At 35.2% G+C, this 27178-nt stretch overlaps 1 protein-coding gene across 1 annotated transcript; it reads right to left on the bottom strand.

Annotated features, from left to right (window-relative positions):
* Window positions 1-23705: 23705 nt before the first annotated feature.
* LOC114269206 (frataxin, mitochondrial) lies at window positions 23706-26631 on the bottom strand. The gene is made up of 5 exons (XM_028210476.2): window positions 26154-26631; window positions 25839-25911; window positions 25212-25259; window positions 25030-25124; window positions 23706-24000 (listed from the first exon to the last, which is right to left on the bottom strand). Exons 1-5 carry the CDS (start codon window positions 26381-26383, stop codon window positions 23871-23873), a joined length of 576 nt encoding a protein of 191 aa, XP_028066277.2. The 5' UTR covers window positions 26384-26631; the 3' UTR covers window positions 23706-23870.
* Window positions 26632-27178: the final 547 nt, after the last annotated feature.

The following is a 27178-nucleotide window of genomic DNA, read 5'->3' as shown; positions in this document are numbered from 1 at the left end:
CCACATTCGCACTATGACACCTTCTCCACAGCACATTGTCCACACCCCAGCTGTGGGCTTCACTAACAGTGTATCATACTTGGAGATACCGATGTGGATTACCGGACGGGAGTTTTGGGGTTATGATCACGGTATTCCTGTCTGTATGGTCCAGGTAGTATGGCGGTGCTTTGGAGTAGAGCTCAGTGGGTGGGAGTTTGAGCCCCTCATGCAGAGTGAGTTCGCGGGGTTATTTCATGGGTCAGTTTTCCAGAGCCAGTTCTCATGGTGGCTTAACGGTCCCTTCTAAACATCTGACCAAGAGATCCTTTTTTTTTTTTTTTTTTTGTGACCTGACCATGATTAATCTAATCATTCTGTTTTTGTATTAATAGGATTAGACACTAACTCTTGACTGTATTTTAAGTACGTTGTACTAATATGTTTTCTTTTGCATAAGAAAAAAAATGATATATGTATTGTTATAGTATTTTGCGAATCATAGATAATTAAATGTATACTAAGTGGTTCAAAAAAAAAAAAAAAAAAAGGAAGTTCACTAATCGTTCTCACCTTGTAGTAATGGCTAATGATGGAAATGGAACCGGATCGTCGGTCAGCGGTACCGACCCAATGGAGCAAATTATGAAAAGAGCAGTTACCAGTTTTCTGCGAGCTCTACAAACCAATATAAGTAACGGAATGCCTGAACGACAAGAAGAGCCAACTACAATAAAACAGTTCCAGGACTTCAAACTTACCATATTGATCAGAAGTACAAACCCACTGGTGGCAGAAGCTTGGGTCAGAGATATGGAGAAAATTTTATGCGCGCTACCTTGCACAAAAGGACAGAAGGTGACTTTTGCCACATTCACCTTCAAGGATGATGCACAAGAATGGTGGCTTCTTACCTTGGAGAAAGAAGATATCATGACTTGGGCAAGATTCTTAGAGGTATTCTATGAAAAATACTTTCCAAATTCGTTGCGGAAACAAAATGCGGCAGAATTCATATATCTAAGGCAAGAAACCATGACGGTGGCGGGATACGAGAGCAAGTTCACACAACTGGCTCGATTTGCAACATACGTCATCCCAACCAAAGCTCGAAAAACCAGGAAATTCGAAGCAGGATTGGATGCTAATCAAAGACAGATTTGAGGTTTTGAAACTACCAACCTATTCAGAGGTGATGGATCGAGCATACATTGCGGAAAAAGGGATTAAAGCCTTGCGCTCCGGGGAACCAAGCTAGAGGAAGCGATTTTTGGAAAGAGATAATAGAAGACTCGGTGTCGCGCCTCCCAAGAGGGTAAATACGGGCACAACCAGTTCAACCAGTTCAAGCAATCAAAGTCCTACAAATCTCAGAGGTGGCACCATTCCAACTTGCTCTACTTGTGGAAGGATTCATTGGGGACAATGCCGTCGAGACACGGGAGCATGCTTTAGATGTGGCCAAGTTGACCACTTGCTAAGAGATTGTCCAAAGTTTACCAGTCCTACAGCCGGCCCCTTTGAACCAGTCCGAAAACCCGCGGTATCTAGAGGAGCGAGGAAGGACAAAAAACATCAAGGAAGAGCCTTTGCCCTGGTGCTTAGAAACCCAGAAGTTACAGAGAACGTTGTATCAGGTACGCTTTCTGTTTGTGGTCACTTAGCCCATGTTCTCTTTGACTCTAATTCAACTCATTCTTTTGTTACACCACACTTTGCTATCAAGTTGGCATCAACACGCGAACCCTTAGCATACATACTATCTGTGTCTTTTCCTTCTAGAAACTCTGCCCTTAGTACTGATGTGTACAAATCTTGTACTGTATCCTTAAAAGAGGAAACTTTACACGTAGACTTGATTCCCCTCTGCATTAGTACCTTTGATGTGATCTTAGGTATGGATTGGTTATGTAACAACCCTCACCACTGTTCACCGATAAACTACCGATTACTGCTAAACTGAGACTGATTATGATAAGTAATTGAACTGATTGAAATACTGAACTGAATGACTGAAATCTGGGACTGAATTGATTAAGTATATCTGTTTAATTGTATGTCTATCTGTTGATTGTTTGATTATCTGTTCATGCCTTTGTGTTTAAATTGCGAATTGAAGGCCTTATCAGCGGCCGAATCTGAAATTGATTAATGATTTGTAATCCTTAGAATTAATGTGATTTTATGGTGTATTTATCTGAAATGTGATTTGGTACGATTAAATTAGATTAATTATTGATAAATTGCAAGTTGGCCTTATTCACAATTTTGCCACTTAAGTGGCCCATCATCTAAACATTTGAGCCTTACACACACTTGATCACATAACACATTTCATCAGCCTATTTCCTTGTTCTAGCCGACTAGAGTGAGAGAGTGAGAGGAATTGAGTTGTTCATCTTGAGTCCTTGAGAATTGGCTTGGAAACTTGGTAGATTTGAGGAATCCATTGCTAAATTGAGCTGTTAGTCTTGTAATTCAAGACCTAAGGTAGAGTAATTACCCTCTTATTTATGAATTGAGCTTGATCTTGTATGTTTCGTGTCAAATTAGTGAATTAAGTCTAGAACTAGCTCAAGTTGTTGAATTAAGAGCTTAATCCATGCATGCATGTTGCCATTCTTGAGTTTTGAAGTTAATGTTCTTGGAATCTCACATGCATGTTCATGTTTATGCTAAAGTTTAGGAAATCATCATGTTTTTGTAAGAGTTAGCTCATTTGAGCTTGTATTGAAGCTTTGAATTGGTTAGATTCATGCATGTTTGCATGTTTTTCATATTCTTGAAAATTGGTTTGAAATTGAGTTGTTTGAAACACCCTTGGGCTTTGATTTACAATTGAGCTTTGAAATCATGTTAAACTATGATTTTTGGGATGTTTTCTGGAAAATTGGCCCAAGAGGATCGAAATTTATGTTTTAAAAGTTGAATTTGAGCTTGAGGTTCAAATCTGGGAATTCCAGATTTTGAACTCACGCTCGAGCGATTGGCGCTCGAGCGTGAAATTCGTGCTCCCAGTACTTTGCACAATTTTGAAGTCCGCTCGAGCGGAATAATTGACGCTCGAGCGGGACATTGTGTCTCATACTCGAGCGGGTGTCGAGTGTCCAATCGAGCGTGATTTTCATCTATCCAGCACTTTTGACTGTTTTGCAGAACGCTCGAGCGGGTAAGTCTACGCTCGAGCGGAAACTTTTGTCTACATGTCCGCTCGAGCGGAGTAATCTACGCTCGAGCGTGACCTCTGTTTTCTGAAAATTCTGAAAATGCTTTTAAAGTGCATCTTTGCATCCTCATCTCATCCTAGGCATTATTAGGCCTAATTTAAGGCATCTTGATGAGGATATAGATGGAGAACCACACCGAGGCAAATTAAGGATTAAGTTATTATCTTTCCCAACTGTGTAGCTTAGTGTGTGTTCAATCTGTAACTGTGTAGGGTTGGCGACTGGGGACGCGCTCTAGCTTTACTGTAGCCCAAAACTCTGTGAGTAACAACTGTGTAAAGATATGTTCAAAATGATTATCTTCTGAACAAATGAACTGTACTGCTTTCTAAACTGATACTGTTAATTGAATGAATGTATGTCCTATATTCTGAACTGTATTGTGGCATCCTTAGCAACTACTGTTTATCGTTACTGTTATAGAGATCTCTGTCGGTTTCCTTGTTGGAACCACTACTGTTTACTGATTGATGGTCATCATTTACTATTCGGTCTTTTAAGACCTACTGTTTACTGTACTGTTATGTTAATGGATGTACCACATATGACTGAATGACTCATATACTGAATTAACGAACTGTTTTCATTACTGTAAAGACATTCATTCTTAACCCCTTTACGCATTACGTTATTCACTGGGCTTTAGCTCACTGCTCATATATATATGTAGGTGTCCAGGCACCAGACCGTGGTTAGAAGCGTCGGGGTAAGCTCCAGTTTTGTCAAGCCAACCACTGTGCCTCACTGCGAGGTTCCGAGCCCGTCAAGTTATGGCTTAGGGTTGTTTTAATTTCCCCGTCTGTCTCTGTATCTGTTTGTATAACTGTATAGATTGTTACTGGACTGTTTAATAGGGATTAGGTCCTTGAACTGAATGATTGTATATATGTACATACTGTTATGTACTGTTCATGTATATGTGCATGAAAAGTCTTTTTGGCATACAGACTGTCACAGCTCATTGGACATTGTTTATTTACTGTTTTGGCTTCTGCCATGCCCCTGTACTCTGTTTTATTGTATTACTATTAAGCAGGCCTTCGGTAATCTTGGATTACTGGCCGGTTACGGTGCTAAACCCATAGGGGCGGGTTTGGGTCGTGACAGAGTGGTATCAGAGCGATACTTGCCACGAGTTATACCGCACACACGTGTCCAAATGAGCTATAGGATGTCCTAGAAAAGTGATTAGGGCATTACATGAGCATGAAAAGTGTGTGGCTATGACATGACTGGATATGTGCTAATGTAATAAACTGTTTAAGTATGCAACTGCTTATGTTTAAAATTGCTTTAACTGCTTATAGTGAAATGGATAATACAAGAACTGCAAATGAATCTGAATCCTCATCCTCTGTGGCAAGAATGGCAAGACTGGAAAAAATGATGGAACTAATAACTGAAAGACTAGATCAATAACAGAATCAACAGCCCTCACCCCCTCTTCCGGTACAACCGGAACAGAATGTGAATGTTAATGATGGGGACATAATTGCCCTCACCCATAAGTTCAGCAAAATGAAACCGCCATTCTTTCAGGGAGGCCTTGAACCGTTAAAAGCTGAAGCATGGGTGCTCGAGACAGAAAAATTGTTTGAGGTTTTTCCGTACTCCGAAGCACATAAAGTGCTATTGGCCACCTTTACTCTGCAAGAAGAAGCTAGAAGGTGGTGGATGCTTATCCGTGATGACAATACTGTTATGACTTGGGCTCAATTCAAAGGAGCCTTCTTTGAAAAGTACTTCCCTCAGTGTGTAAGGGACAGAAAAGTAACTGAATTTGAACAGCTGAGACAGGGCACAATGTCCGTTGCTGAATATGAAACAAAGTTCACCGAGCTTGCTAGATATGCACCACATATGGTTGACACTGACTACAAGAAGGCCAGAAAGTTTGAAGGCGACCTTAATGTTGCAATACTCGACAGAATAAATGTTCTGAAATTACCGAATTACGTAAATGTTCTTGACCGAGCCTTGATGGCTGAATCGAACATCGAGGCACTGAAAACTGAAACACCAGCGTCTGAATGGCGTAGTAAAAGGCAGGGTTTTAAATTCAAGAAAGGCAAGCATAACCCATTGAACAAGAGACAGAATACGGGGTCAACAACTAGCCCCAGCCAAGGGAGTGGTTTCATACCACCCTATTCTGAGTGTGGCAAGAAGCACAAATGGGTCTGTTACAAAATATCTGGAGCCTGTTACAGGTGTGGCAAGGTGGGCCACATGGTTAAAGACTGCCCCTCTGCTCCACAAGCCAGTAGTAAAGCTGCACCAAGCGTGGCAGCATCAACTGTTGCACCAAAATCGAACCCCAAAGCTACCGGGAAAGAGCCCATGAGGCAGGGCCGAGTGTTCGCCCTAGTACCGGGAGACGTGCAGAATACCGAGACCATTGTGTCAGGTATTCTCTCTATTTGTACTCAAAATGCTTATGTACTGATTGATTCGGGGTCTACGCATTCATATATGTCGCATGCTTTTTCGCGAAAACTGAATAGACCATTAGAACCCATGAATTATTTGTTAGCTGTATCATCACCCATTGGGGGATCTATAACCTGTGCATATATGTACCCTGCTTGTGAAATTATTGTTGGAGATGCACATTTGTTTATTGACTTACTGCCCCGGAACATTGATCATTTTGATGTAATATTGGGAATGGACTGGTTAACGAAATACCATGCTACTATAGACTGTGTAACGAAACAAGTAATTTTCCGCCCACCGGGTTTACTCGAATTTGTGTTTAATGGGGTTGGAGTAGTACCTCCTCCGTACTTGATTTCATCTGTGAAAGCTGTTAAGTTGATTAGAAAGGGGTGTAAGGGATATCTGTGTTCTGTATTGACTGTATTTACTGATGATAATGCTAACGTGAACAGTATTCCTATAGTTAGAGAATTTTCAGATGTTTTTCCAGATAATCTGCCAGGGGATTTGACTGACAGGGAGATTGAATTTACCGTTGATGTAATTCCGGGAACGCAGCCAGTATCTAAAGCTCCTTACCGAATGGCTCCAACTGAACTGAAGGAATTGAAAGTGCAACTGCAAGAACTGCTAGATAAGAAGTTCATCAGGCCTAGCACTTCGCCATGGGGCGTTCCTGTTTTATTTGTGAAGAAGAAAGACGGCTCACTGAGACTGTGTATTGACTACTGTGAACTGAACAAGGTAACTGTGAAAAATAAATACCCATTGCCACGTATTGATGACTTATTTGATCAGTTACAGGGTGCTCAAGTGTTCTCTAAGATCGACCTCAGATCAGGATACCATCAGTTGAAAGTTAAACCAGAAGACATTGACAAAACTGTTTTTCGAACGAGGTATGGACATTACGAATTTTTAGTTATGCCTTTCGGAGTTACCAATGCACCTGCTACATTTATGGACCTCATGAACAAAATCTTTAAACCATACCTTGATGACTTTATGTAGTATTCATTGATGACATACTGATTTACTCCAAAAGTATAGAGGAACATGAACATCATCTGAGACTTGCCCTACAGACCCTAAGAGAACAGAAACTTTATGCTAAACTGTCTAAATGCGAATTTTGGCTTGATCATGTTATGTTTTTGGGGTATGTTGTTAGCAAAGATGGAATTTCTGTTGATCTGTAGAAAATTAAAGCTGTAGTAAACTGGCCTAGACCAACAAATGTGACAAAATTTCGAAGCTTTTTGGGACTAGCCGGGTATTACAGAAGATTTGTCAAAGATTTCTCCAAAATTGCCTTACCGTTGACTCAGTTAACTCAGAAGGGGATATCATTTGACTGGACTGACCAAAGGGAATCAGCATTCCAAGAATTGAAAACTCGACTTGTGACTGCACCGGTTCTTACCCTACCTTCAGGTACGGATGGCTATATTGTATTTAGTGATGCTTCTTATAAGGGTTTGGGGTGTGTTTTAATGCAGAATGGGAGAGTTATTGCTTATGCTTCCCGACAACTGAGACCGCACGAAAAGAACTACCCGACCCATGATCTGAAACTTGCTGCAGTAGTATTTACACTGAAAATCTGGCGTCACTATCTGTATGGGGCGACATGTGAAGTATATACCGACCACAAGAGTTTGAAATATTTTTTCACACAGAAAGAACTGAATATGAGACAGCGGAGATGGCTAGAACTGATTAAAGACTATGACTTACAGATTTTGTACCATCCGGGAAAAGCCAACACCGTTGCTGATGCACTGAGCCGGAAATCGATTGGAAATTTAGCCTGTTTGCTTACCGGGCAGAAAGAATTACTTTGTGATCTTGAAAAATCTGAAATTGAAATTGTTTTATGAGAACAAGGTGGAACAATAGCTGCTGTTTCTGCTCAACCAGCACTGATTGAAGAGATTAAAGAGAAACAGCAACTGGATGACTTCTTGAAGAAGATCATCGAAGAAAGGGAAACTAAACCAAGACCGGGTTTCAAATTTGAAAATAATGTACTGAAATTTCAAGAAAGACTGTGCGTACTGAATGATACTGAACTTAAAAGAAAAGTTTTGCAAGAAGGCCATAATTCAAAATTTTCTATCCATCCGGGGAATACGAAAATGTACCAAGACCTGAAACTGAATTTCTGGTGGTTGGGAATGAAGAAAGAAATTGTTGATTTTGTATCAAAATGTTTTCATTGCCAACAAGTTAAAGCCGAACATCAACGACCCGCAGGCTTATTGCAGCTCTTACCCATACCGGAGTAGAAATGAGAACATATCACAATAGATTTTATTGTGAGATTGCCTCGCTCCAGTAAAGGTATGGACTCAATTTGGGTTATTGTTGATAGACTGACTAAATCTGCTCACTTCTTACCTGTTAAGACAATTTATAACGCGGACAAATTGTCTATACTCTATATTGATGAAATTGTTAAACTGCATGGAGTGCCTGTGTCCATTGTTTCTGACAGGGATTCGAAGTTTACATCAAGATTTTGGCAAAGCTTACAGACTGCATTGGGTACTGAATTGAGACTGAGTAGTGCTTATCATCCTCAGACAGATGGCCAGTCAGAAAGGACTATCCAGACTTTGGAGAATTTACTGAGAATGTGTGTCCTTGATTTTCAGGAAAACTGGGAAAGCCATTTGTCTTTAGCTGAATTTGCCTACAATAACAGTTTTCATTCGAGCATTGGTATGGCGCCTTTCGAGGCATTATATGGTAGAAAATGTAGATCTCCGATTTGCTGGGCAGAAGTTGGTGATGGGCCTTTGCTTGGGCCCGAGATTGTATACGAAACGACTGAGAAAGTGAAACTGATACAACGGAGACCGAAAACCGCACAGAGCAGACAGAAAAGTTATGCTGATGTCAGAAGACGGGACAGGGAATATGAAGTAGGTGATCACGTTTTTGTGAAAGTGACACCGATGAAAGGCCAGACTTGTTTTGGAGTCAAAGGCAAGTTAGCGCCAAGATATGTCTGACCGTATGAGATTATTGAGAAAATCAATCCGGTGGCGTATCAAGTTGCGCTTCCTCCTGAAATGGAGCATATGCACAATGTCTTCCACATTTCTATGTTGAGGGACTACCTCCGGGATCCTTTCCATGTAATAGAGCCTACTCATGTAGTGCTGAGTGATAACTACACTTATAAGGAACAACCTATTCAGATTGTAAACAGACGGATCAAGAAGTTGAGAAACAAAGAGATCCCGTTAGTGAAAGTTGACTGGCAAAACCATGGTGGCGTGTATGCCATCTAGGAAAGGGAAGATGACATGGCCAAGAGATATCCTGAACTGTTTCCTCTGAATCCTGTTTTCTTCCAGACTGAAGGTAACTCGAGTTTAGAGGACTAAACTCTTTTTAAGGAGGGGAGACTATAACAACCCTCACCACTGTTCACCGATAAACTACCGATTACTGCTAAACTGAGACTGATTATGATAAGTAATTGAACTGATTGAAATACTGAACTGAATGACTGAAATCTGGGACTGAATTGATTAAGTATATCTGTTTAATTGTATGTCTATCTGTTGATTGTTTGATTATCTGTTCATGCCTTTGTGTTTAAATTGCGAATTGAAGGCCTTATCAGCGGCCGAATCTGAAATTGATTAATGATTTGTAATCCTTAGAATTAATGTGATTTTATGGTGTATTTATCTGAAATGTGATTTGGTACGATTAAATTAGATTAATTATTGATAAATTGCAAGTTGGCCTTATTCACAATTTTGCCACTTAAGTGGCCCATCATCTAAACATTTGAGCCTTACACACACTTGATCACATAACACATTTCATCAGCCTATTTCCTTGTTCTAGCCGACTAGAGTGAGAGAGTGAGAGGAATTGAGTTGTTCATCTTGAGTCCTTGAGAATTGGCTTGGAAACTTGGTAGATTTGAGGAATCCATTGCTAAATTGAGCTGTTAGTCTTGTAATTCAAGACCTAAGGTAGAGTAATTACCCTCTTATTTATGAATTGAGCTTGATCTTGCATGTTTCATGTCAAATTAGTGAATTAAGTCTAGAACTAGCTCAAGTATTCCAGCGGCCTTCATGGATCTCATGAATCGAGTGTTCAAACCCTATCTGGATGAGTTCGTCATTGTCTTTATTGACGACATTCTCATATACTCCAAGTCACTGGTGGACCATGAACAACACTTACGAACGATTCTACAAACGCTACGTGATCACAAGCTTTATGCCAAGTTGAAGAAATGTGAATTCTAGATCACTAGTGTACACTTTCTCGGTCACATCATTAACAAAGATGGCATCTCAGTTGATCCTCAAAAGGTTGCAATAATCGTGGATTGGCCACGACCTACTAACGTGTTCGAGATTCGAAGCTTCTTAGGTTTAGTCAGCTATTGCCGGTGCTTCGTGCAAGATTTCTTGAAAATAGCATCACCCTCGACCCAGGTAACTCAGAAGCAGGAACGTTGCTTCTACGAATTGAAGAATAGACTCGTGACGGCTCCTAATACAATGGTTTGGGTTGCGTTCGTATGCAAAATGGGAAGGTCATTGCATATGCCTCACGTCAACTAAAAACCCTTGAGAAAAACTACCCAACCCACAATCTGGAATTAGCTGCAGTAATCTTTGCTCTCAAAATCTGGTGTCATTATCTCTACGGAGTATCCTGCGAAATTTACATAGATCACAGCAGTCTCAAATATCTGTTTACACAGAAGGAATTGAATATGAGGCAACGACGATGGCTAGAATTTATGAAAGACTATGATATAGAAATTCATCACCACCCTGGCAAAGATAACGTAGTAGCAGATGCATTGAGTTGAAAGACGACCAAAAGTTTGACATGTACCCTTGTTCCCCGCAAGATCAATGGGCTTCTCGCCAACATAATTGTGGAACCCGAGTTGATTGAAGAAATCATAGTCCGCTAATGTGAAGACAAACTTTTGAAGAAAAAGTACGAGAAGCAAAGAAGTATGTCCGATCCTGACTTTACGATAAGCAATGGGATGCTAAAATTTTGGAATCGAATTTGTGTACCTGACCTTCCAAAACTCATGAAAAAGATATTGGTAAAAGCTCATAGCTCGAGGTTTACGATTCACTCTAGCAATATGCAGATGTATCACGATCTGAAGGAACGCTTTTGGTGGACATGAATGAAGAAAGACATAGCAAGCCACGTCTCCAAATGCCTCCATTGTCAACAAGTTAAAGCAGAACACCAGAGACCTACAGGAATATTGCAACCACTTCCTATTCCTGAATGAAAATGGGAACATATTACTATGGACTTCGTGGTCGGGCTACTGCAATCAGTCTCGAAGAATGATGCAATATGGGTTATCGTAGATCAATTGACAAAGTCGGCGCATTTTCTACCAATCAAAATCATGTACACCCTCCCTAAGTTCGCCACTCTATACATTAAGGACATCATTTGTTTGCACAGCTGTCACGACCCAAACCCGCCCCTATGAGTTTAGCACCGTAACCGGCCAGTAATCCGAGATTACCGAAGGCCTGCTTAACAGTAATACAATAATACAGAGTACAGGGGCTGGCGGAAGCCAAAACAGTAATTAAAAAATGTCCAATGAGTTGTGACAGTCTGTATGCAAAAAGACTTTTCAAGACACATATACAATCAGTATCAAAACAGTATGTACAATATATACAATCATTCAGGACAGGGACTTAATCCCTATTAGAACAGTACAGTACAACAACATTTAGTCTATACAGAACATAAACAAAGAGGGAGAAAACTAAAACACCCCAAGCAGCCTCAGCTTGAACAGTTCTGGAACCTCAAAGTGAGGCACAAAGGTTGGCTTGACAAAACAGGAGTTAAGCTTGACTCCCCTAGCAACGGTCCGGTGCTTGAACACCTACATATATATATGAGCAGTGAGCTAAAGCCCAGTGAATAACATATGCGTAAAGAGGTTAAGAATGAATGTCCTTTCAGTATTGAAAACAGTCATTTAAACAGTATATCAGTCATTCAGTTTGTGGCTCATAAATCATGCCACACAGTAATTCAGAAACTATAATAGTCATATGTGATGCACCCAATAGCAAAACAGTATAGTAGGTCTTAACAGGCCGAGCAGTCAATGATGGCCATCAGCAATGGTTCCAAACGTGGGAACTGACAGAGATCTCTGTAACAGTAGCAGTAACAGTTCAGTAACAGTATATTGCTATGGATGCCACGAATACAGTTCACAAATAGGACAAACATTCATTCAGTAAACAGTGTTGTTTCATAAAGCAATACAGTCGTTTGTTCAGAAAATAATCTCAATTGAACATATCTTTACAACATTGTTACTCACAGAGTTTTAGGCTACAGATAAGCTAGTACACGTCCTCGGATGCCAACCCTACACAGTTAAAGAGTGAATACACACTAAGATACACAGTTGGGAAATAATAACTTAATCCCTATCTTGACTCGGTGTGGTTCTACATCGATATCCTCATTAAGATGCCTTAAACTAGGCCTAAGAATGCCTAGAATGGAATGAGGATGCAAAGATGCACTTTAAATTTTTTTTTAGAATTTTCAGAAAACAGAGGTCCCACTCGAGCGTGGGTTTCCCCGCGCGAGTGGACATGCAAACAAAAGGCTCTGCTCGAGCGTAAACTTTCCCGCTCGAGCGTACTGCAAAAGTACTGGATGTGTGAAAATCACGCTCGATGGGCGCTCGACACCTACTCGAGCGTGTGATACAAGTCCTCGCTCGAGCGTGCAAAACCCCGCTCGAGCGGACTGTAAACACAACAAAAGTGATGGATACACAAATTTCCCGCTCGAGCGCTACTTACCCCGCTCGAGCGGGAGTCGAAAATCTGGAATTTCCAGATTTGAACCTCAAGCTCAAAATCAAGTTTCAATATACCAAATTCGATCCTTTTGGGCCAATTTTCTGAAAACACTTGCAAATTCATAGTTTAACATGATTCAAAGCTCAATTTGTAAAATCAAGGCCCAAAGGTAGATCAATTGTACACAAATTCAAACAAATTCCATGAACACGATGTAAAACATAACATGCATGAATTTAATCAACTCCAAGCTTTCAAAACATGAACAAATGAGCCAATTCTTTCTATAACAAGATGAATTCATGGACTGTACTCAAGATATGGACATGCATGTGAGGAATTTATGAACTATAACCTCAAAACTTCAAAATGTATACATGCATGCAAGAATTAAGCGTTTATTCAACAATCTACAACCAATTTATGATCTTAAGCTCCTATTTACCATGAACCATGCAACAATTAACTTGAATACATTAATGAGAGGTTGAAAATCCTACCTTGGGTTCTCAATTACAAGTCTAGAAGCTCAATTACAAGAATGGGAGCCCAAATATGCACTTATCCTTCAAATCTTCCAATTCTCTAAGCAATTCTCTAGATGAAGCCAAGTTTCTATAACCCTCTCTCTCTCTTACGGTTTTGCTCTCAAAATGGCTGAAGAAGAGTGTTAGAAATAAACTCAATGTGTTTTATGAAGTGGGCCACTAAGTGGTATAATTGTGAATAAGGCCAACTATTGTAATTTATCAATATTTAATCTAATTTAATCATACCAAATCACATTTCAATTAATTATACCATAAAATCATATAAATCTTAATTAGCACAAAACATCAATCAATTTCAAATTCGGCCGTCGATAAGGCCTTCAATTTTCAGTTTAAACCATAAAACATGAATAGATAATTTAACAGTCAACAGATTGAATTGCATTCAAACTAGCACAATCAATCAATCAGTTTAGTAATTCAGTCAGTCAGTCAATTAACATGCTTAATAATAGATTAGCACTAATCAGCAGTGTTATCAGTAAACAGTGGTGGGGATTGTTACAACGGCACCCCAGTTTCAATTGTATTCGATAGAGACTCCCTCTTCGTGTCTCACTTCTGGAACAAATTACAGGAAGCTTTAGGAACTACTCTGAAGTTTAGCACGGCTTATCACCCGCAAACCGATGGCCAATCTAAAAGAACGATCCAGACTTTGGAAGATATGTTACGTGTGTGTGCGCTAGACCTCAAAGGTAATTGGGATGATTACCTACCTTTGGTGGAGTTTGCCTATAATAATAGCTACCATACAAGCATTGGAATGGCACCGTACAAGGCACTGTATGGAAGGAGGTGTAGATCACCTCTGTGTTGGACAGAAGTCGGAGATAGGAAATTAGTAGGCCTTGAAATTGTGCAAATCACAAGTGATAAAATTCAACTCATCCAACAGCGAATTCACACTGCCCAGAGTCGCCAGAAAAGCTATGCAGATACACGGAGACGGGACTTAGAATTTCAAATGGGAAATCATGTGTTCCTAAAGATCTCACCAACAAGAGGGGTTATCCGATTTGGAAAACTAGGAAAGTTAAACCCACGTTACATTGGGCCATTCGAGATACTCGAAAGGATTGGTCCTGTGGCATATCGCCTTGCGCTTCCACTTGAATTGTCCAATGTCCACAATATATTTCACGTTTCGATGCATTGTTGATATCTTCGAGATCTAGAGCATGTTATCGATTATGAGAACCTAGAAGTTCAAGAAGACCTCTCTTATGAAGAGCAACCTGTACAGATTCTTGATCGTCGTGATCAAGTCCTTTGAAACAAGACTATACCTCTTGTAAAAGTCTTATGGAGAACCAATCGTGTCGAATAAGCAGCGTGGGAAACTGAAAGTCAAATGCGAGCCAAATACCCACACCTCTTCGAAAATCAAGGTACGTCAAGTTTGGGGACAAATTTTTTTTAAGGAGAGGAGAAATGTAGCACCCTAATTGTTTAAATTTTTTTTTAAAAAAAAAAAAAAAAAACCGATGGCTTATCACCATCCTAATGTATAGGATGGTGAATAAGCATATAGCTTAGGTAAATAAGCAAGCATATAGCTTGGATCAGTCACCTACCTAAAGGGACAAATAGGAACTGGGCAATTGACACCTGTAGAGTAGTGCAAAATGTGCCACATAGAGATCACACACTCTCCCTATAAATAGTACAGGATTCTATGGCCGTGATCACCAAGCTTTGGAAGAAATATACATACGGGGTTTAACAAGTCAATAATAAGAAAGTGAAGGCTAATGGTCAATATTTAGGTGAGTTTGAGTTATCATAATATGTTTTCTATATGTCTTGAGTTACCATAATATATTTTACTAATGTTTTGAGTCACCACAATTTATTTTATATAATGCTTTATGGTTACATTAATGTTTCAATTACGTAAATTATTTTCTGAACCTTGTTTTCTTAAATTGAAACCCATAGATATGTTTGTTTAAATTTTAGAAATTATTTGACAAAGATTTTATAAACAATTATGTTCTGTAAGTACCACCACGGGAGTCCCATGCCTTAGGGGACTTAAATAAACCATTGGCCCCTGTTTGGCCACCTTATGGACCTCTGTTTGTTATGGATCCATTGACCTCTGTCCTGATTGTCTCTCCAGTGACCCTTGTTCTGTTATGTTATGTTCTGTACCGTGGTTATAGTTATTTACGTAATTTTTATTTCAGTTTCTGCCACTTAAATGATTTGTTTATTCAACTTAAATTATATTAATGTTTTAGCTTAAATAACTATCCATGGCTATTTTGTGCCTCTATACTCACAGTATAATATTTTTCACTCTGCTATGTGCTTATAGCTGTTACCCCTTTCAGGTGACAAGACTTAGCAAGATCAAGATGGGGGATAAACCACAGTGTTTTCTTTTTTTGTACTATCTGTATTTCTAATTGGACACTTGGAATAAAATAAAAACCCAAATGACTATGTTTGTTTCCTTTTAATAAACATTTGGTACCCAATTATTTTATTTTAATTTATTTAATTTATCCGCTTGTGCTACAACTACAAAAATATTAAAATTATTTTATTTTTATTTTGTTGCCACGCCGAGCTTTTGAGTACCAGGTTTGGGTCATGACACTAAGTCTCCTGGACCCCCAAAGAGAAAGAGTGAGGGTGGAAAGGGGAGAACACCATCCACAGTTTGGGATCATTTTGATAAGATTATAGGGATCGATGAGAAGCGTAGAGTCATATGCAAATATTGCAAGAAAAAGTATTTGGCTGACTCCAGACTTCATGGGATTAGCAATTTCAAGAGTCATATATCCAATTGTAAAGAATATCCAAATAGGGATACAAATAGTCAACAAATATTTAGTCTTAAACCGAAACAAAATGAAGAGGGTGTTGAGATTTTAGCAACAAATTTTAATTTTGATGCTTGTAAATGTTCGCTTGCGGAGATGGTTGTAATTGATGAGTTGTCATTTTTATTTGTGTTGTTCATTTTATAATGTAAGTTTTATTGATCTTCTCTTGTTGACTCCTAATTATGTACTTTGAAGTCAAGCTTATCTTCAAGATCAATATATAATGTTGATGCTAAAATTGAACTCTAATTCATTTGCTCATTAGTAAATTTTTTATACACTTAACACATTTTTTACTATATTGAGATGCAATATATAGACATTTGTTTATCTTTTCATTACTTTATTCTTTTGCACTTTTTTTTGTTAAACGAATTATAAAGATTATGAAGATTGAAGATTAAAGTTTATAGTTTATATTTTTTAGTTTGTTTTTGTGCAAGGTTTATCAACCAAATGCATGAAATTGGAATTTTTGAAAGTTAAATATGATTCATGGAGTTTGAGATCTTGTAAATGTTTTTATTTCATTTTATGGATTTGAATTGAATGAAGTTTGACAATAATTTTTTTTATTAGATTTTATTTTGGATGAATGTAAAAATTAATGAAGAATTACTTTTATTTTATTTTCTTATTGCATTTTATTTTGGATGAATGTAAAAATTAATGAATGATTACTTTTAAGTAAGCTTAAGATTTTGAATGATTTTATTTTAATTGTATTGTTGGGTAGTAAGTATCTAATGAATGAGATTGATATTCTAGTTTAGGATTTTAAAAGATGTGTTTGCTTTAGTTTATGATTTGATTTAGGATTTTGAATGATTTGTTTGTGTTAAGAATTAATTTTGTTGTGTTTTTAATTTTATAAGTTTTAATTCGTTAATTTTTAATGTTGGAGCATTTTAGAAATTGGGAGGGAGGGAAGGGTCTAAAATAAATATTTATAAAATAGGAAAAAAAAACTTAAAAATAATTTTTTTAAAAAAAAAGTTCAATCCGCAAACTGTTCACAACTGCCTATACATCTACAAATCCTATCTACATAAATTACAAATTGCATTACGAACAATTACGGATTAACTTTTTCCTAAATCACATAAATACAACAGTAAACCGATTCACAAATCACTCAAAGTCAAGTAGCGACCACCCCTAATCAATACAACTCCGCTTGTGTACCGCCTTACGTACAAAATGGTTATAAACCATTAAATAGTTATTATTTTAGATATTGAAATTGCTTAGGAAACAAAACAAATAAAGAGAAGAAAGGAGAAGAAAACAAGTGTGAGTGGGGGACTCTTCTTCAGAAGTACTTGTGGTGGACAATTGTTTATTGTAATAATAATGTAATGTAATGAATGAGAGAGAGAGAGAGAGATTGTTGTGGGGGTATGTGGTTGATGTTGTATAGAGAGAGAGAGAGAGAGAGAGAGAGATTGTTGTGGGGGTGTGTGGTTGATGTTGTATCTATCTCTCAACAGCCATGCAGATATTATGGAGAGAATCATAGACTAGTTTTAGGTTGTATTTGGTTGGACATTTAAGAAAGAATTTAAATATATATATATATATATATATTTTATTTAATTATATATATTTTTAATTTGTTTTTTAAAATTCTCTAACTAAATACAAGATTCTGATTGTAACTTTGATGATGTGCGAGAGAGTGATAGCGAAAAAAAAGAAGAAGGAAATTCGTATGATTGACGACGACGCTGTCCTATTCAATGCCCTAAATTAAAAATACATCATTTGAGATTTTTTTAAAATATAAATTATTTTTTGTGATTTAAAAAATTATGAATATTTTCTTATTATAATTTTTTATTTAACAGAATTAATTGAAAAAATAAAATTCATAATTATCCTCCTACACAATAATAAAACTACTTAAATTATTAATTGAAATATATTTCTAATATCATTAAAAACTGTTGATTGACTTGATAATTTATTAATAAAAAGGGCAATTATTATGGAATTAAAAATCTCTAAAGGTGAAATATAATTTTTAAAATTATAAGAGACAATTCATATTTTAATCCAATATTAAGAGGTGTATTTATAATTTATTTATTTTTTTTTTTCTATGTCCACTCAAAATCACTAATACTACTTTCTGCGCTTCCTGTCTCTCACTTCACACCTTCCCTCCATCTTCTGAGAGGTTATTCGTTAGTTGAGACAGTCCGGTGGTGTTCTATTTTGATGGGTGAGAGAGATGAGACCACTATTTTGAAAAGATAGTTATAATTAATTTTTTGATGAAAAATTATTTATAAGTAGCTTATAAGTAATTTTTTTATGAGAAAGGAAGTGTGTTATAATCTGAGAAGTGGATTATAACTCATTTCTCAAAATAGACCTTTATATTGAGTAATTAGAAATATGAGAAGGTATAAGAGTTTGTAATTAGTAGGAATATGACAATGTGATATTTTGAACCAATCAATAATTTTTTTAATAGTGATAAAGACTCTCTCAAAATACAATTCCCACAACTCTATCTGGATCATTCATGTCACTGTCAAAAATATTATGGATCCCGAACATTTTCTTAATTTTTTTCCATCTTCTAAGTTTTCTCTTTCTCTATCCTCTTGGTATATAACTAATCACAGATTTTATGGAGTTTGTTTATTTTGTAGGGGAAATTGCACACTAGTAGGACAATGAAAGATTATTTATATTTTTATAGTGATGTAATTATTTTAATTATATGTGTGGTGTAAGTCCTTATTGTATGTCAAAATTGTATCATAAAATATTCTACATATGGTGCAATAATTTCTCTAATGTTCCATTTATTTCTAATTTTTCCTATTTCTTAACCATGGACTGGTCTGCAGACTCAGCATCTGGTTTATGAATTTCAAAGCTCTATGTCCCATTAATTAGTTATTATTAAAAACAAAACAATAGGGGTAAAAGAATTTTCACCTAGAATAAATTTAAGGAAAAATTACACATAAGTGGGAATTAAGCAAAATATTTATAAATTAATGAAAAAATTTATAGACTTAAATATTAATGTTTATATAATTTTCCATTAATTTAATTTAATTTTTTTTTGAAAAACTACACTGATTTGTAGTTTTCCTAAATTTAAATCACATAGTAATATATTTAAATAAAATTTGGAGTAAACATTATTGAGATTTATATGTGGTAGCATTACCAAATGGGAGCAAATTTTTATCAGTTATTGAACTCAATTGGAGGATACTGTTGAGCCTTATTGAGCCCATCTTAGAATCCATTTTAATGATTTAAATATTTTATTTTTTAAGTTTTCTGAAACAGATCATTCATACAAAAAAAAATTAAATTAATCATATAATTAAATCACATTTGGCTCGTTCAAAATACAATGTTGGAAATGTTGGATTCACTGATGTTTCAGCGTCGATTATGCAGCTAAATAGGGATGTCAATTTGAACTCAACCCGACGGGGACCCGACTCCCCGACCTTGATTTGAGCGATTTTTCTTTGAAAAATATCCCCAATGGGGCGGGGATGGTATTCAAAAATCAATTCTCGATCAGTTTCGGGCTAGGGACGGGGATAAGTGTTCTAACCCCGTACCCAGCCCGTCCCCATCCCCGTCCTCGTCCCCGTCCCCGTTTGTCCCCGAAGTGAAATTACTATAATACCCCTTTATATATATAAATGAATCATTCCTTCATTTCTTTATATATATAAATGAATCCTTTCTTCAGTAAATGAATCTCATGTATGAATCACACACACACACTCTCATCTCTCTCTCTCTCTCTCTCTCTCTCTCTCTCTCTCTCTCTCTCTCTCTCTCTCTCTCTCTCTCTCTCGGCCTCTCTTTTGCTCTCTTCAATTTAATCTGATTTACACATTAATCTTTTTTTTTTTTTTGGCCAGGGAATGTTCGGGGTCGGGGAAACCCGATCCCCATTAGGGGTGGGGGCGGGGGCAGTGATAGGTTCCTGTCGGAGATTGGGGCCGGGGACGGAGAGTGTGATCCCCGCCCCTCCCCGTTGCCACTCATACAGCTAAAGGGAACCCTTGAGTTACTTTTTTGTAAGTTCGCATTAACGATCAGTAATGTTCCTACAGAGGTTTTATATTTTGGATAATATTAGGAATACTAACCTTAGGTTGCGTTTGGTTATGAGTTTTGAAAAGAGTTTGGGAACGAGTTTTGAGTTTTTGAAATTAGAAAAGTTATTTGATTCAAAAACTTACAACGCATAACCAAATACACAACCCAAAATCTATTTAAAGCTCATAATTTTTTTTAAAAAAATTTGGAAGATATTTTTTATTTAATACACAAAAAATAACAAGTGTCAATTGCAAAAAATAAATAAATAAAATTTACATTGTTTCGGTTAATCGGCCAGACGTTTGGGAGGACGATCAGGTAAGTCGAATTTCAAAATTCAAATCTCATTTGAAACGAGTTTTCAATAGTGATGTAGAATTAATTTTTCAACTCCGATTCGTAGCTCGAATTTGGCTCGAATTCGGAGAAGAAGAAGAAGAAGAGAAGAAGAAGGAGGAGGAAGGAGGAGAACTGGAGGGGAGGGGGCCATCAAAATCGGGCTGGAGGAGGCGGGGCTGCGACGATCGGAGCTGCTGCTGCGACGATCAAAGCTGCTGCAACGATCGGAGATGCTGCGACGATCGGCGACGGCGGAGGCACAAGAGGGGCCCTTCTCTCCTCTCCTCTCTCTTTCTCCCTCTCTCCTCATCTTCCCCTTTGTTCTTCTCCTGTGTTCAACGATGAAGAAGAAGAAAAGAAAGAAAGAAAAGGAAGAAAAAGAAAAAGAATCGCAAAACGACGTCGTTTTGCGATTTGAGCCAAAATCGGGCCACTTTTTTCGAGCTACCAGTCATTTTCCTTAATTTTTAAAACTTTATCCAATCAGCACACTCAAATGGAGAGGTGGAATCATGATTTGAAAGCTTCACCAAACGGATAAATTTTCTACCAAATAAATAATCAAATATCTCACATGAGTATGAGACTTCACATCCATATAAAATATTTGATCATTTATTTGATAGAAAATTTAAACCCTATAACATTTTCCTTATACCCTAGAACCGTGTGCTCTTAATGTTTATTTACTTCACTAAATAAATAAATCTTGAAGTGCACAGTCATTTTCAATAAATCAATAGCTAGCTCTAATTAAGATTGCTGTGTATAAACCAATCTATATCTATACTATATACCATATAAGAAAAACGGGATTTTTAACCCATAAACCTTGTGAGAATTTTAATATTTTAATATTAATTTAAATTTTTTTTTTTATTTTAAAAAAAATCTTAGTATTTATTAATTTCTCTTAATTCATAAGTTTTTTTAACTTCTCTTATACTTACTATCGCACTATTTTCAACTTTTCCTATACATTATGGTTAATGATGGAATTGTTAAATTATTTTTATAAAAAATCTAAAAAAAATAATTTGTATATTAAAAAAATATCTAAAACAAATATAAATTCTTATTAAAAAATAAAAGGATGTAATTGCGAAAAAAAATTACACTGTAAAAAAAAAATTTGTATATTAAAAAAATATTTGAAACAAATATAAATTTTAATTAAAAAATAACATATTGCAATTGTGAAAAAAAAAATTACACTGTACATTTCATTAAAATCTAAAAAAATAATTTATATATTAAAAAAATATCTAAAATAAATATAAATTCTTATTAAAAATAACAAATTGCAATTACAAAATAAAAATAAAAATTATACTGGAAAAATAATTTGTATAATAAAAAAATATCTAAAACAAATATGAAGTTTTGTTAAAAAATAACAGGCTGCAATTGCGAAAAAAAGAGAAAAAATAATTACACTGTGCATTTCATTAAAATATAAAAAAAATAATTTCTATATTAAAAAAATATTTAAAACAAATATAAATTATTATTAAAAAATAATAGGTTGCAATTGCGAAAAAAGAGAGAAAAAAATTACATTGTAAAAAATAATTTGTATATGAAAAAAATCTAAAACAAATATAAATTCTTATTAAACAATAACAGGTTTAATTACGAAAAAAATAGAAAAAAAATTACACTGTGCATTTCATTAATAATGCTAAAAAATTGTGCCAAGTATTTGTGTAAAGACTTGACACGTGTCCACTCTCAAATTATCAAGTGAATATAAATGAAATTAAAGAACTCAGGTTTAACAGCCAACAAATATTAGAAGTCCGACCATTGAAACCTGACCATTGAAGCCTGATAACTATTAATTAGTAGAATTAATAAATTGAAAAGTCTCAAACCATATCACTTTATCTTCTCAAATGTGCTTTTTTTTTTTTTTTTGTCCATACATTCATCCTAATATTGATAAAGAATTGGATATGTGGAAGAGTGAGAGACATTAAAATTATATATTGAGTTATGTAATTGTTGTGATAAAAATAAAGGTTATCTTTCTTTTCTATAGAGATTTATCTAGTTATATTTCTAATTAAAACGTCAGGTGTGTTTCTACATCATCATTGAACGTTACTTTCATTTTTTTAGATACTATCTCACAATTGTTTATATTTTGTGTTATGAAATTTGTTATATATGTGCTTGCCAAAGCTAGATGGACCTAATGTAAAAAGTGTAAATTATTTCAATGTCATTCTTAGGACTAGAAATACAAAAAAAAAAAATGAAAAAAAAAAGAAAGAAAGTATATAAGTAGACACAATTTTATAAAATTTGTTTGTGAATCTTCTTAAAAATCATATAATTTATTTATTTTTTGTATTATATTTTATATTTAGCTTCTGTATTTTTTTATATATAGTTTTCTTTATTTTCTTTAAAAGTTTATTTTTAAAAATTAATAAATAAATAATTTTTTATTTCAAACAATTTCATTTTTGTTTTTGTTTTTTATTTTTTTTAAAGTAGTTTTAGTTTTGGGCAATTACTTACTCTTTTTTTTCTTCTTCTTCTTCTTCTTCTATATATTGTAATTTTGTACATTTTAAGTGTATAGTGTTTTCACTAATACACTCGGAGATACACTTTGAAAAAAGTATCATGCGAAAATCAAGTAAGAAAAAGAAAAAGAAAAATAAATAAAATAATACGATGAATGAGGAGAAAAGAATAAAGATCAAACTCACAAAACAAGCAAGTAAACAAACAAACAAATAGAATAAAATATTTAACAATAGACATTTGAAAATTTGTAACAAAATTTTAAAAATTTTCTTTTTGTTAAGAAAATTCTATTTGGTACTAACTAAATAAAATGTTTTTAAAATAATTTTTTTATATATATAATTTGAAATTAAAATTATAGTAAATTTATGTAAGCATAATTGTTAACCAAAGGTTGTTTGGAATGTTTTAAATAAGTGCACTTTTTGACTTTTTGTAATGTGATAGAGAAGTGATGTGACTTAAATAAAATGATGTGACTTAAATAGGATAGTAACTTTTTGACTTTTTTAGTATATACCAAACATGACCTTAATGTATAATATTTATATTGGTTACTTTTCTCAGGTTTATTTTTTTAAGTATTTATATAGAAGTAAAAAAATGTTGTTAGGAATAAATTTTTTTCATAATTTAGTTATAAATTTTGCCCATACATTGTTTTTAAATTTTGAATAAAAACAAACATAAGATAATTGATTGAAGATACATTGCATTTGGTATATTCCTTTTTCTGTAGGCAAAAAAAAATATTTTAAAAATCACAATTCACATATATATAAATAATTATAAATACAATTTGTATATAACACAGGTGGAACACTAAGTAAAATGGAATCCAAAAAAGGGGAAATATTATTGGAATTCCATTATTAACGTAAATATAAATAAAAAAAACAGCAACACAAACAATACAACCCAGTGAATAACCAAATCACAGACCACCAATATGAAATCCGAAAGAAGAAATTTACATCATAAATCAGCAATTACAAGAGTTTAAGACAGATTGATGGGTTGACCACACAAGTGCTCCAACTCATTTTTTAAAACTTCCACCAAATTCGCTTTTGTCCGCCTATAAACCCAAGCTTGAGCATCTTGATCACAGTCAAACCTGGATGGACCACTACATGAGGAAATATAATCTGTTAGACCGATGAAGAAAAACAAGTACAAGGTTGTTCTAATCAAAGTTTGAACATCATTGCCGAGAGGTGGGGCAAAGAAAGAAGATAGGTGTCTTTTGGCATCGCAAATTCCTCAGTAATGTGAATGGGCTCACAAATTCCTCTTTCAATCCTTCAAAATTTCACTTTGTGTACATTTGCAAGACATTCAAACTAGTAGTCTGTTTAGTTTCTTTTCAGAAGTTCAAAATAAAATATATTTTGAGAGAATTTGACAATCATTTCCCCCCTCCTTTAGCATTAAATATGATTGTTTCTAATTGATGGTGTTGATAAAATCCCTCAATCTTTGCCTAAACAACAGTTCTTTAACTAAAACTAATTGCTTTTAGTTCTATGCTTTTATTTTCTGCAAATTTATCTGTTTGTTCTACAACAAACTTTTCATCGTAGTTAGTAATTTACTACTCTCCTTCCCCACCTTAAAAGAAAGAGAAAACAATAAGATTAAGATAAAGAGGAATCACAGAGGTATTAGCCTGGGTGGCACCTAAGGAACTAAGTCCAAAGTACTAAAACATGGATATGGAGGCAAAGCATGAATAAAAACATAGGTTTGTGCTCTTATTATTTTAAACACAATAAGCTCCATTTTTTCCATTTTAGAAAATGGCATGGTTAAACTATTTGCAAATCTAATAGTTAGCACTATTGGAATGCTGCTGATGCCACAACTAATACGGGTACTTCTAAATTCCAGGGTGGGAGTCCTTTTGGATGTAAATGGTACTTCACATGAAGGTAAATATTTAATTTACGTCAAGCATGTTAATTTTTTATCCTAACTTCAGTTTATCTTGAACATGAAGTTTTTTCACACATTATGCAGGACAACATCAGAAGGTGCTAAATAAACTTTCTTCAACCCAAATTTAAATATTATATAGCAAAGCTACACATAAATGACATTAAACAACATAGAGCCTAATAGGGCAGAGGCATCAACTCATTCTGTAAGAAGTAACTACCTCACTGGAGAAGACAGCCAAATCTGTCTATTTGGTGTTTGTTTGTTCAACACATAGGTGCCCAGAGTCCCAAGCTTCACGGTCAAAACCTGGTTCTGCCAAATCCACACCATAATTATGTTAGAACAAACACAATTTATCTTCAAAGGGTAAACGATATGAACAATAATCATCATTCTCACCCCATAATCAATGTCAAAACCATCAATATCAACGGAGTCCCCATATTCCTGCCAGGAAACAAAATGGAGGATAGTTAAAGCACAGTGACAGTGACAGTGACTGCCATTACAATTCAAAAGAATGTAACATATAAATACAGCATGAAGGAAAATAACAAAAACTTATGCACCATTAAAATTTTGCACATCACTAAAACATCCACTTCTTAAAATACTAGTGGAAAAAGCAAAACACTGCTGGTTAAGGTGGGATAGCTGAAAGAATGTAGGGATGGATTATGTTACCTAAAAGGATCCTTTAGGCTGTGTTTGGATCTGAATTTGGGTAGAGATTTGGAAAAAAAAATGGAGAACGTTGGTAAAATGTGAATAAAATAAGGTTACCTTTTTGCTTTTCCTTTTCAAATCTCGACCCAAATCCATAATCCAAACACTGCCTTAATATGACTACAATTGGCCTAGGAGAATTCATGAAATTCACATGATTCACCATTGGGCTTTGGAGTGAAAACAAGCAGGTATATCTTAAACTACCCATTAACCTAGGCTAGAACCCTTCACAAAAGGTTGCCCAATCAGTAACAATAAACACACAAAATGTTAGGCATTTTCATCACAAAATATCACCTCTAATTTCTCTAGCAGGTCGTGTATTGTGGAATCAGCCAGCTTGTGAAATTCATCCTCCTGCACTAGAGAACTGTAATCACATTAATCATCATTAGCAATTCCACAGTACTTCACCACTAACAATCAGATTTTCAAGAAAAGATAAAAATTGATAATTAGTTCGACAAAGCTTATAGTCTCTCTGTTATCAACACTGGAATTCGAAATTCATACAGAATTTCAGAATGAAATGCCCATCTCTCAAATCAAAACCTGTGCCACTACGAAGCCCTAATAAACTGTTTGGTAGCTGAGAAAACTTGGGGTACGCACCTGTAATCAATGGGGGATGGGCCTTCGTGTTCGAGATTCAGAGGGCGAGAGCAGAAGCCTCTAGAAGGGGGTGAGAGAGTAGGTCTGCGAGAACTGTTCGAAGCTTCCGGAAGGTACGTAGAAGAATAAATATATGATCTTTGAATTGAGGAACAAGGAAGGGGAGGTTTGAGAGCTCTCGAAAGCCTTCTCAGTTGAAGCAACTTCGTCGTAGAAGAAGGAGAAGCCATTTCTTTGTTTTCGATTTTCCTCAACTTCAAGCCCTTGGCCTCCTAGCCTAGTTCACAGCGACCGATGGTAGATATGACTAGGCCAATTTCAAGTTTAATCAATTGGATCTTGTTAGGCCAGGCCCATTATTATTTTTATTATTTATTTTATTTTATTTTTTATTGTTTTGGCCTAATTTGGGAATGACTAATTTGGGTCACTTCCTATTTTTTTACACTTTTTTTTATATAAAAAATTTCAAAAAATCAGCTTTTATTTGAATTCTCAAAACAATCTTTTGTTAGGCTAAGCCCATTAATTAAAGAGTGAATTATCAATAGATCTTAATAGTTGAACTTAATTTTTATCAAGTTTTATTGAAAAAAAGTCTTAATAAAATCTTCGTTAAAAATAATTTTTAGTGACGATTTTTTGCATGTCGCTAAAAATTGACAATTAGTGATTTTTTTTTTGTCACAATTTTTATAATTTGTCACTAAAACTTACAATTAGTGATATTTTTCTTGTAATGAATTTGTCAAACTGTCATTGAAAATTAAAAATTAGTGACTTTTTTTGTGACGATTTTTTTTAAATTGTTGCTAAAATTTACAATTAATAACATTTTTTGTGATAAAATTTTAAAACTATCGCTGAAAATTAATAATTAATCACATTTTTTAATATTATTTGATAAAAAAAATCATTAATTATCATAAAATTTATTAGATATTAAATCTATCTATTAAGATCTACCCATAAATCTCTCGACATGCATATGTTTTCTAAGAAAAAAAAAGCAAACAATCCATGAC

The sequence above is a fragment of the Camellia sinensis genome, chromosome 8 (assembly GCF_055761805.1).
Source record: "Camellia sinensis isolate YWXY chromosome 8, ASM5576180v1, whole genome shotgun sequence".
In the NCBI taxonomy this organism is placed as follows: domain Eukaryota; kingdom Viridiplantae; phylum Streptophyta; class Magnoliopsida; order Ericales; family Theaceae; genus Camellia; species Camellia sinensis.
Note: the sequence above shows the minus strand (reverse complement) of the source record. Positions and strands in the feature narration are given on the sequence as shown.

Excerpts from the sequence above, each read along its gene's own strand:
- LOC114269206 (XM_028210476.2), bottom strand. The coding sequence starts at position 26,383 with ATGGCTTCTCCTTCTTCTACGACGAAGTTGCTTCAACTGAGAAGGCTT. Across the intron at positions 25,125-25,211 it reads GTTTTGACATTGATTATGGG|AACCAGGTTTTGACCGTGAA; the intron begins GTGAGAATGATG and ends TGGATTTGGCAG. Across the intron at positions 24,001-25,029 it reads TGGCTGTCTTCTCCAGTGAG|TGGTCCATCCAGGTTTGACT; the intron begins GTAGTTACTTCT and ends TTCCTCATGTAG.